Here is an 11,785-nt window from a genome sequence, read left to right on the forward strand (position 1 = left end):
GCCAATCAGAATCCGGCCTGTAAAATTGTATGGTACAGTAGGAGTTGATCACATCAGACAGGGATTCCCATCATCTTAAAGGACATACAGATCCTCATCTCTTTCATAACACACGTCTCATGAACAATCTCTGTGTTTCTGTGAGCTGTGAACAAACGTCTCAGTGTTTCCTCCTGCATTCCCCACCCCGACTCCCACACAACATGAATCAGTCAAAATCACTTATTGTTGTGGACGTTAACACAGAGAAACACACAGAAACCTTCTAGTTCCTGTTCTGTAAAACTTTAGTGTATAGTATTGTTTTCAGAAGAAAATGTAGAACGTGTTTTGTGTCTTTACGTATAAACTTCACAATGGCTTGGTTTGATGTAGCAGCTAAAAAATTGGGATTTCCCACCATTGAACTGTTTGTGAAGGTAAGGCAATATTTCAGCTTGTAGCAGTTATTTCTATTCATTTGTATTACAATGACAAATATCATTGTTTCTTGTTAACAATCCCACAGAAATTGTGTTCAGAAAAATTCCTGTAGTGCTACCCACATGTGTATGTTCTGTTTATATAGTGGGTTTAACAGATTACTTCACAATTAAACATAATCATCATCTCATGGCAGTTTTGTATGTTTAGCACAATCCCCTCTGACACCACTAATGATTAGGTTGAGTTGAGGTTCCTCAAAAACAAGTTCGTACAAATGACGTTCCTTAGTTTTCTGTCTCATTTCTACTTTAAAGCCTCTTTTTTTCAACAATGCAAAATGTGAAAAGCACTATAGAAGTGATTTGAAGTTGATTTTATTATTTGAGCTCTTTTCTTGTTTGAAGTCATTTGTTGTTTACTATTGACATGGGTGAGATTCTGTAGTTTGATGAAGGAATGACGTTGTGACGTTGTGTTTCTCTCACAGGCCGGCAGTGATGGAGAGAGCATTGGAAACTGTCCTTTTTCTCAAAGAATCTTCATGATCCTCTGGCTGAAGGGAGTTATATTCAATGTCACCACTGTGGACCTTAAAAGGTGAAGTGTGACAATCATCTATATGGCCTTTAAACTAAAACATGAAATAACATATTGAGAATTGTGTTGTGACTAAAGAAATCTGAAAAAAAATCATAAAGACATTGATCATAGAGTTTAGTTAGGTCACAGCGGTTCTTAAAACCTCTATTTAAAAAAAATATATTATAGGAATCATTTAGTTCTCTTATGAAAGATGTTGATATGTTGGCACAATTACAAATTTTCTACAGAAATAATTTAGAAATGTTTAGACATTCGCCATCAGATCAAAAGCTTTGTAAGATGTTTAGAAACAGAAGTGTATCCAAACATGTTGCATGAATATAAAGGCTTAATCAGTAATATCCTGTGAATCATTTAGACTGGATTTTGACATGCATATACAGAATATATATACAGTATATTATTTGTTGATGTGTGTGTGACAGAAAACCGGCAGACCTGCAGGATCTGGCCCCGGGCACACACCCGCCGTTCCTGACCTTCAATGGAGAGGTGCTGGTGGACGTCAACAAGATTGAAGAGTTTCTGGAGGACAGACTTGCTCCACCACAGTACTAACATTCACTTATTTACTTTCTTTACCGTCTCATTAACCTTCTTTCCTTCTTACTTACTTTCATGTGTTTCTTTTTAGATATCCAAAGTTGGCAGCAATGCATCCAGAATCAAACACAGCAGGAATAGATATATTTGCCAAATTTTCTGCCTACATCAAAAACCCTCGCAAGGAAGCTAATGAGGGTATGTTTGATTCTTTTATTTGTATTTGATTTGGTTAAGACACTTCTAGAAGAGTTTGCTTTCATGTTCTGAAGGTTTGGAGAAAGCTCTTGTGAAGTCACTGAAGAGACTAGATGATTATTTACGGACTCCACTTCCAGATGAAATAGATGCCAACAGCACAGATGATCTTGGTGTGTCTACTCGCTCTTTTCTGGATCGACCGGATCTCACGCTGGCTGACTGCAACCTGCTTCCAAAACTGCACATCTTGAAGGTCTGGCCCGAGTTCACCACCTTCTACCGTTTAGTCATTTAAGCAAACACATGTGTATTTCCCAAAATGCTTTAAAAAGAACTATCGTATATCCATCATAAAGGTCCTCCAAATCAATCCATTGGGTTAATAAATGTCTTCTACCGTAGGTTTGTTTTAATTTTAGATTTGAAGCCTGTATAGTAAAATGATATCATGTCAAACATCTGACACGTGTCTCAGACATTTTTGAGAACTTTGGTTGGTGATAAATGACAAGTTATCCTATAAGATAAATAGAAATTGATTGAATTTCTCACGACATTTGATACAAAAGTAAAGATGCAGGTCAATATCACAAATATTCTTGCAATTGATTGTTGACCTTGATATGTTACACAATCTTCATTTTACATCAAAACTTCTTAATTGTGGGCCCCTTGATATATAATTTATTTAGGTCATTTTTATATTTTAAGGCCATTTACTGTTATTGTTATTTTTTACTATAATATATATATATTTTTAAATAAATACATAGATAAATTATTATTTTATATAAAATATTTGATTGTTTTATAGCCATTAAATAGATATTTTAGTTGTTGTTGCTTATATAAGATTGATATTATATGTGTTGTAGGTTGTGGCCAGAAAGTACAGAGAATTTGAGATTCCAGCTGAGATGACCGGAGTTTGGCGATATTTAATTACAGCTTACCAACAAGAAGAGTTCATGAACACCTGCCCCGCCGACCGAGAAATTGAGTTCGCTTACCTGGACGTGGCCAAAAAAATCTAATAATCATAGAGATGGTGTTTCAGACCTCACAGACCAGTTTAAAAGTTTAAGTGTTCACAGAAGCCTACATTCTACATCTTATCATTTTATACATACTATAGAAAGTTTCTTTTAAAAAATATATATTTTTTATTTTTACATGTTACACACATTTTCCCCTTTTATGGATGAGTCATATAGCTTTAGGCATCGGTTCAAATGAATCATTTAAAAGAACAGTGAAATCTAGATATGTATGTTTAGTTTAAATTCATTTTGTTCGTGTGTTTATTTGTGTGTGTGTGTGTGAGAGAGTGTGTACTTGTACATCTTTCTTCATGAGGACCATTTTGAGTTTTAGACCAGCAGAGTGAGGACTAAGAGAGTAAAGTGAGGACATTTTGGCCGGTCCTCACTTTCTGAGACCCCTTTAAAGGGCAGTTTGGGGATCAAGACCTGGTTTTAGGGTTTAGGTTATAATCAGGTTTAGGGTATAATCAGGTTTAGGGTGAGGGTCAGGTACTCACTTCTGATGGTTAGGGTGAGGGGCTAGAGATTGCATTGTGTCAATGTATGTCCTTCCTCATAAAGATAGCTGTACAAACGTGTGTGTGTGTGTGTGTGTGTGTGTGCACTCACTGGTGGAGCTGCACTGGGGTTTTATTCATCATGAATTGATCCATTGGCTAATATTTTCCTTTCATTAACAATGGCAGGACCAAAAAACAGTGACCCAGTAATGAAGTATTATAGCTCTTTTCTTATCTTTTAACCCTTTGAATGTCTAATCTGTCTTCATGAATTATATTAACATTCATAATGTTCACAATGGCCTTGACCAATGAGTTTCTCTCATTCTAACAATGAAATCTGTTGATACTTTATCTGTACTAAATGTATCTATTTTTATATTTATTCTGATTTCATAAAATAATTTGGATTCTTTTGTTTGGGCCATAATGTTTAATCTTTCATTTTGTATAAAAGAAAAACGTTGATCTTATAGCATCACATACTTAACTAGACTTTTCTTTCTGTCCTCATGGCTAACATCAGCCTTGTACGTACTGTAGGACATTTCCAGTTAATTGCTGTGTAATTTAAAAACTTACAGGGCAAAACATTGACATGTTCCTTTATCATTTGAGTGAGCTTATTTGTGCACAGATGTAATTTAGGTACACGTGTTTAACCTTGAAAAATGAAGCTCTGATGAGAAGACTATAATTAAACTAATCAGAAATCAACATTATGTCTTCTCGATTCCTCATTTCCGCCATAACGGAGGCTTGGGAGAAGGATTTCATCTTGATATTGTGAGTTGCATTTGTGACTTGACCAAAGACAAAACAAGCACAAATTAAATGAAATAATTAAATCTTGGATTTATTGACGTTTCCTCTTGAACTTGAGCGACTCTCTTGTATTCTGAAGACCCTCATGGAGCATTCGCCAAAGCAACAGCATGAACAGTCCTGTAAGTTTAGGCGATACGATGTGCACATCTTGACCCCCTAGTCCACTTAACATTGGTCATCACCATAGTGACCCCCAACCATGGGGTATTGAGACCTTGTGCAAACGTTTAGAGTACAACAACACTCAATAAAATCTTTTTGGCGTGTGATTTCTAGTTCACCGTTTTGCAATGATCACCGAGAGAGCTGGCTGTAGAAAAATAAAAGTTCTTTATTTGTTGCATGATTGTTTTTTTTATTGGAGCCGATGGAATGTTAACAGAATTTCGTGCACAAAGTAGTGGTACACACGTCAGAAAGCGTCAGTGGTGTTATGGACGGGTCCATTGTGTAGAGCTTAAGCATACGTTTGAGAACAGGCTTGGTAGCTAGTAGTTTCAGAGGATGGCGGGCGGGCGGGTGGGCTTCTCATCTAAACTAAGCTATAGCGAAGTAGCTGTGGTCATCCGTTTAGTTCTGAGAGCAATATTTCCAGAAACACACTGTTTTTGAGAGAGAAAAAAGCAGATTATTTAAAATAATGTGTTTCTGTAATATCCCTTCAAATAGGACCCATGGTTTCTTTTTTATGAAATAATCAACCCATGGGTCATTTTTGGATGGGATTTGATTTATTACCATTACGTTTGACATCCCTGCCGTCTTTCTGAAACATCGTATATGCATATTTCGTGACTTTTATTTAAATCATTATCATAAGCCACCCTTTATGTTTGTCACTACTTTTTGCAAATATCTGACCATTCAAAAGCATTTTCAACTTGGTCAACACAGTATTTAATCATTAGATAGTACAGTGGGGTGTTTTTCCATTTCCTGAAAGACATCTGAGGTTTGAGAAGGACGGCGGTGATATTATTATTACAGTATACAGTAATGTTTTTATCCATGCTGACCGATGGATCATACTGTACCTCTCTTGTTGGGTTTCTTTGAAGCTGATGAAAGGATCTTTTTAAAGCCTTTCCCATTAAGTTTGGGATCCGTGTGGTCCATGCTGGCTTTCGCTGAAGTCGCACCACTGACTATGGTTGTTGCTGTGGTCGCTTTAAGATTTCCATCTGTCACTACCTGCAAATAGTGATAATTATTAAATGAAAAAACTTGAATAGCACAATCTAAAAGTTGCACGACTGAAACACACCACTTTATTCTTCTTCCCAGCATTGCGACCATTGCCATTGCCTATGATGTTAGAATCAAGACGAAAGGAGGAGTTAGACTCAAGAAACATTCAAGTTTCCATTTAAAGATAATTGTCATCATGCCATTCCAAACCTGTATGACTCTCTTACTTCTGCAAAACACAAAAGAAGGTATTTTGAAGAATGTTGGTAACCCCATTGACTTCCACTGTTTGAACCCTAAACCACTGAGACATTCCTCAAAATATCTTCTTTTGTGTTCCACAGAAGGAAAAGTCAGGGACAGGTTTTAAGCCACAACGAGGGTGAATGAATGTTAGGTAAGCACCTCTAGGCATGATGGTTATCCGATGGCTCAGCGCGCTGTTCATGAACTCTTCAAGCGCACTCAACATCTTCACCAGCTCCCCTTGAGTACCACGTCCTCCCTCGGCTGCTGTTGAATCCTCGTCTCGCTCATTTGAATTCATCACTGCAGACGACCTGAACAAACCGTCGTCTTCTGTCTGCGGCGGAGAATCTGAAGAGCCGCTTGTGAAAGATCCATCATGTGTGGCAGATGCTGGAGGATTCTCCTGTTGTCGGCTTGAGAATGTCTTTAATGGGTTATTGACACCTGTGTCTCTGACATGTGGGCTGCTTGTCGCTTTCATTATTTCTAAGTGGAAATCTCTCTTTCCATCTCCATCTGGAAATGTCGTCATGGATCCGGTCTTCAGAAGTTTATCAAGCATCTGTGTCGCTAGTGCTGTCATTTCTTCTTTGTCTGTGGCGGTTTTCCAGGGATCTGGAGGTTTCTTATTGTCTGTGGAACGAAGGGAACATTGGAATATGAGTCAATGAACATCCATTCAAAAGGAATTTATTGGCTGTTTGCATGTCTCTAAAATTCCCTTTTATATGCGGTTCCTCTCTTGTTTGAAAGGTTTGTCTCATTTAGTGGTGTACAGAACCAAAGCCGTCATTCTGTTGACACAGACCCATAGAAACAAGTGAAAGCGAATGGCAATGCATCTTCAAATATCCTTTTACAGGCCTTCTCTCAGCTTAGTCAAACATACACGACACAACAGATGAGAAATGTTCTTTGACCGTGAAGCTTTCTAACCCTTTTCTTCATCATCATTCTGATGTAAGAGGCGGACAGTGACAGATCACTTCTTCACACTCGTGTGGGACCTGCTCAAGGGTGTTAAAAGAAGTTTTGGGGATGTCAGAGAGTTGTCACGACTACTGCGATGAGTTTCAGTGACGTCACCGGGGGATGACAGCGAGGGGCTTTTTGCAAAACAGACATTTGTAAACATGGAACGCAGCACCGTACCATTAAAAGCTCTTTGAAGAAGATATTGTCAAAATAAAAGTCTCAGGCAAAATAAGATTGTAGAAGTGATATCATGTGAAGATGAGAAATGTTTGAGTTGATATTGAGATCTTCACTAGTTTGACACATTGTTGACGTCGCTTCTCAAACTCTTGAGAACTGACTCTTTTCTCAGGAGAAATATCTGAGACACACATGAGACTGAAGCAGATGGTTCCATTTGTTTCCATTTAATCTTAATGATTCTGAGAGAAATAACTGCGGTCAATGAAATCTCAACCTGTGAAACTATTTCACCTTAAATTTCAGGAAATGATGTCACTATCATTGAATGTTATTCATATATCGTTTCTAAGGTTTCAAACTAATCATAAATATTGAATCCACAAGATTTGAAGGTTTACACACAGGGTTCAACAGAAGATCACGAGCGCCTGGCGCCGGAGGTTTGATTATTTTCTTCCTCGGACATCTTCAAGTCGGTTGGCTTGACAACCGAGAGACCAGCAACCCAAAGTAAAGAGAAATCACAAATGAGATATCTCATTTCTCCTGAAGGACTCTTATTCATACATACATCAAATATATGATTTCAGTGTGAAGTCAAACATTTCTCCTCAAATTCTTTCTAGATTAATATCTCCACAGTATAATTATATTGACATATACGCCATGTTTCTATTCTACAAAATTAAAAGACTTTATAAGGTGCATGTGAATCTACTCCTACATATTTGATAAAATATGTTTTTATTGGAGAGTTTAGTTGTTTGTGTTTATTCTTTAAGTCTAAACTGGCTTGAACAAAGACATGTGATCTGGAACAACAGCAAGTGTTTAAATGTGTTTGTAGAAATGTCAATAACGCTCCAGACCACACAGGTGCAGTGCAAGTGTGACACATGATGTTCATCGGACCGTCTGTGGGAAAGTCTTACAATGATATTTAAGTTCTTCATTAAGAAAGGCTGTAACATCACTTTGGGAACCAGGCCGTTTCATTTATTTCCTTTAAATTGAACACATTTGTGCGAGAAACAAGGCTGATAACTATTCAAACTTTATTAGTCTGCTGTTGGAGTCTTAATAGTCTTAGTATCTTATTTCTCATCAAGGTCAAGTTAGAAGGAAACACCCAACACAATTGTCTTTGGCGGAATTACTATATTTTGATTTCTGTCATTTCCGTTTCAGCGCAGCTTTAAAGACAACATTTATCCAAAGACACTTATTGAGCAAACAGAAGAAACTGATACAGATCTTTCATAACTCAGAACTTTTACTGTTGAGTTCTTAGGAACCAATGAGGTGAAGTCATCTTGATGTGATGAGAAATGCTATTGAGATCTTCCCTAATATTGACTTTTGATTGCAGACGAGACAAATCTGATCTCAGTTTGAGACTCTCTTCTGAAACTCTAATGACAGATACGTTTCTGACTCTTTCTGATGAGGAATATCTGACACACACATGAGACTGAAGCATGTCATCTGCTCTGCATTAAATCTCAATATGTCAAGAGGTCACAGGTGTTTCCGGCCTTACCTCCATCACTTGGGTCTTCAGAAGCATCTGGTTGACCAGGCACCAATGGAGCAGCGAACAAACCCGGAGCGAGCGTAAACAGAGCGACAGCGGTCAACACCTTATTCATCTCAAAGGTCAAACGGTCAAACTCTATTCTTTGTCTAGTCGTATTGAAAGAAAGCTTCTTAAACAAGGTAATTGTCTCTTTTTGGTCTCCGGGAAAAAGCGCACACCTCTCACAATATCTACAGCGATGCGCCTCTTGGATGAGAAGGCTTGTCAATGTTGTACTATAAGTGTCGTCACCTTTCCTCTCTCATCACGCCGGATCACCCGGGCCTTTTAAACCTGCCTCGACCCCAGCGTACGGAGGACACCCACATGGACATCGTCCAATCAGGTGAGGCATTTGACTTTGCCACGTCTGTGCGTTGCGTGACATTTGGGGCTGTGTTTGGTGTCGGGGTCCTCCATTGTGAAGACGGCAGCAGGCGCTGGACCCTTCTGCGTCAGAGAACCTTTTCTCTCCGGCCCCTGTGCAAACACATTAAGAAGGGTCTTATCACTGCTTACACAGCGGCGCACCCGACGACTCCCTCCGCTCCTCGGACAGGTCAAAAGGGCCATCCCGAATCTGGGCTACGTTTGATGTGCGTGCCAATGCAAATAGACTTCATGCATATGAGCAGAAATCCGAAGGTGAAAATAGAAATTGAACACATTTAGAGAAATGTCACACAATGGGGTTCAATATTGTTATCAACGTTCTTTAAAACATCTTCTTATGTGTTCTGCAGAGGGAAGAAAGTCACACTGGATGGTATTGACATGAGAGTGAATAAATGATGACACAATTCATATACTTGAATAAAGAAAGTCCCGGTAAAGCTTTACCAATCATTTATTCTGCCACGTTTGTTCACTTCTGTTTGAGCGAGAAAATGTTGGGTGTTAATGACACAGAAAGTGTAAATACTGTTTGCTCCCTTTGCTGTGATGTCAAGAGAGAGGGAAGGGGAATGCGGTCACAGCGGACAACAGGACTGATGGAGGAGTGGAGCCGATGTGGCTCAATGGAGGTTGCTGGGAAGGCAGGAGCCGACCTGAGAGCATCCAGTAATTCATTAGTCGTCTTGTTCTTGCCACTTCTGTGATCGGTGTCTGTGCGTGATTCTCCAATCTCCTCTCCTGTCACAAGCTCAGATGAAAGAGAAGAAATAGCTTCTCTCAAAGTCAACAAATTCAGGCTGTGTGTGGCCAAGAAAGTAGCCTTTGATTCTTTGTTTCCTGGAGTCGAGAGCCAGAGCAGAACTCTGAGAGTTCAGCTCACAAGAGTTCATATTCATATTGTGTGCATTCAACTAGAAATATCAATAACAATAATATCAAAGAATATACCAGGCTTTTTTCAATATTTTTGCAGTCACATCGTAAGACACATGTGCGGTATATTTCTCAAACATCTGCATATGTTCAGCTGATGTCTCTTAAAGAGACAGTTCACCAAAGAAGGAAAATTCTGTCATGAATTATTCACCCACCATAAAACATTCCTTCATCTTCAAAACACTAATGGGGCGCATCTAAAGCACGTGCACACCCATTGCACACATATATACGACTTAGTTTGACTTACCGCGTGCCGTTCATGTCCGGCATCATTTAGCGCCGCTCCATCTCCTAATCCAGCGTTAGATCTAGCGTTTATATAACATTCATCATCCGAATGCAGTGAACAAACAAACACAGCTTAACGCAGTGCTCTCTCTCTCTCTCTCTCTCTCTCTCTCTCTCTTGCTCCAGCTGTCTGACATGTGCTCTTTCATCTGGCTCTGGAGGGATGACGCGTTTCCATGCTTTTCCGGGAAAACTGTCCAATAAGGGACTAAGAAAAGTTGTTACCAAACAGATTTTCAGGTTAAAAAAAACATTCTGAAACCTTTAGGGACGCTGGCGTAGTGTACAGAGCACAGAAATACTACGTCACACGCCCAGAACGTTTCTTGGCAAATTGACCATGTCAAGCATGAGAAGACAGCACGTTTAACATTGTAATGAAGTCAGCATGCATGAAACTCCACTGCTAGTGAATTCATAGTCTTACATCCATAGCCTACTGTATGTCACCTCTCGCCATTTTGTCCCATCCTCCTTGAAAAAAACACCAACTGAAAGACCTGTCAGCTCCTCCAATATCTAACTCGGTTACATTGATATTTATGGCTGGTAGACACTTTTATCCAAGAAACATAGGCTGGCAATTGCAAAGAAAATGTTTTACGAGTTGATTTCATCTAGGCCTATTATCTTTCTCTGGTGTGTCAGTTAAATGTTTGGTTCTTATAATAAAAGTTTTGATAAAAATAAATAAAAGTGGTAGAGGATACACGAAACAAGATGGACGTCCAGCAGAGTGTGAGCCCTTCAAAACCCTGTTATTACCGTTAAAAACTTAGTTATACAAGTTAATACAAGCATAGTCACTATATTCACACACAGTACTTTGTTCAAATTACTGGTGGCCTCTTGTCTCATAGCTCTAGTCTGTCACTAGAGGACAGTGTTGCATGTAGTTTAGACATAACGTCCTGAAAACACTGCGTCAAAATGGTTTCGTCTTTTGACTTTTTTTGCATTTAGGAGGTAAACAAGGAAGAATATTTGTTGCTGACTTACAGTCTCAGTTATCACTTACTTTCATTTTATAGACATCAACCGACAATAAAATTGGACTGGTCAGGTTGCTCTTTCATAGCTCAGGATTTCCCCTAAAAGTTCTTAAGGGAAATAAAACAATTGTTAAAACATGCAAAAAATATGCAAAAAGTTACACTTCACCCAAAAATGAGAATTCTGTCATCATTTAAATGTGTATAAATTGAAATTTACATTTAGACATTTAGCAGACGCTTTTATCCAAAGCGACTTACAAAGCGTTTAGGAGCAATAAGCGATAGTTCATACAGGAGCCATAATACATTAGGTGCCAATACAAAGTTACTGGTTTTGAACAAAAGCTAGACCACTACCTGTTGAGAGAAAGGGTTAGTTTATTTTTTATTAGTTTATTTTTTATTTTTTTCATTTGTTTGTCAAGTTTTACCAGAAGAGATGGGTTTTAAGTAGTTTTTTAAATGTTGTGAGAGATGTGGTTGAACGGACAGAGATAGGAAGAATGTTCCACCAGGACTAAATGTCTATATAAATGTCTTTGTTGTGAAAGATATTTTGAAGTAATTGTTCCTACTATGGGAGTCAATGGGCATCGATATCTGTTTGTGTATTAGCATTCTTCCCGATATCTTTCTCTGTGTTCATCAGAACAAAGACATTTATACACATTTGGAACAACTCGAGGTGAATAAATGATGACAGAACTTTCATGTTTTTGTAAAGTGTCACTTTAAGTTTCCATTTACCTTCCATTTGATCTCATTGGAGAAATATTGGAGATATAACAAAGATCTCATCTGTGTTTTTCTGATGGGAAATTATGAATGTTAATATTGACTAATAATGAGCAT

At 38.4% G+C, this 11,785-nt stretch overlaps 2 protein-coding genes across 2 annotated transcripts; one reads left to right on the forward strand and one right to left on the reverse strand.

Moving 5' to 3' along the window:
• Positions 1–285: 285 nt before the first annotated feature.
• Positions 286–4,412, forward strand: LOC130413959 (chloride intracellular channel protein 4). Its single transcript, XM_056739528.1, has 6 exons — positions 286–419; positions 914–1,023; positions 1,455–1,580; positions 1,664–1,770; positions 1,845–2,026; positions 2,649–4,412. The coding sequence occupies exons 1-6, from the start codon at positions 357–359 to the stop codon at positions 2,805–2,807; spliced, it is 747 nt and encodes a 248-aa protein (XP_056595506.1). The 5' UTR covers positions 286–356; the 3' UTR covers positions 2,808–4,412.
• Positions 4,413–4,588: 176 nt separating this feature from the next.
• On the reverse strand, positions 4,589–8,552 carry urp2 (urotensin II-related peptide). The gene is made up of 5 exons (XM_056737798.1): positions 8,280–8,552; positions 5,738–6,214; positions 5,409–5,449; positions 5,179–5,335; positions 4,589–4,746 (listed from the first exon to the last, which is right to left on the reverse strand). Exons 1-5 carry the CDS (start codon positions 8,386–8,388, stop codon positions 4,715–4,717), a joined length of 816 nt encoding a protein of 271 aa, XP_056593776.1. The 5' UTR covers positions 8,389–8,552; the 3' UTR covers positions 4,589–4,714.
• Positions 8,553–11,785: the final 3,233 nt, after the last annotated feature.

This window comes from Triplophysa dalaica, chromosome 2 (genome assembly GCF_015846415.1).
Source record: "Triplophysa dalaica isolate WHDGS20190420 chromosome 2, ASM1584641v1, whole genome shotgun sequence".
Classification (NCBI taxonomy): Eukaryota; Metazoa; Chordata; class Actinopteri; order Cypriniformes; family Nemacheilidae; genus Triplophysa; species Triplophysa dalaica.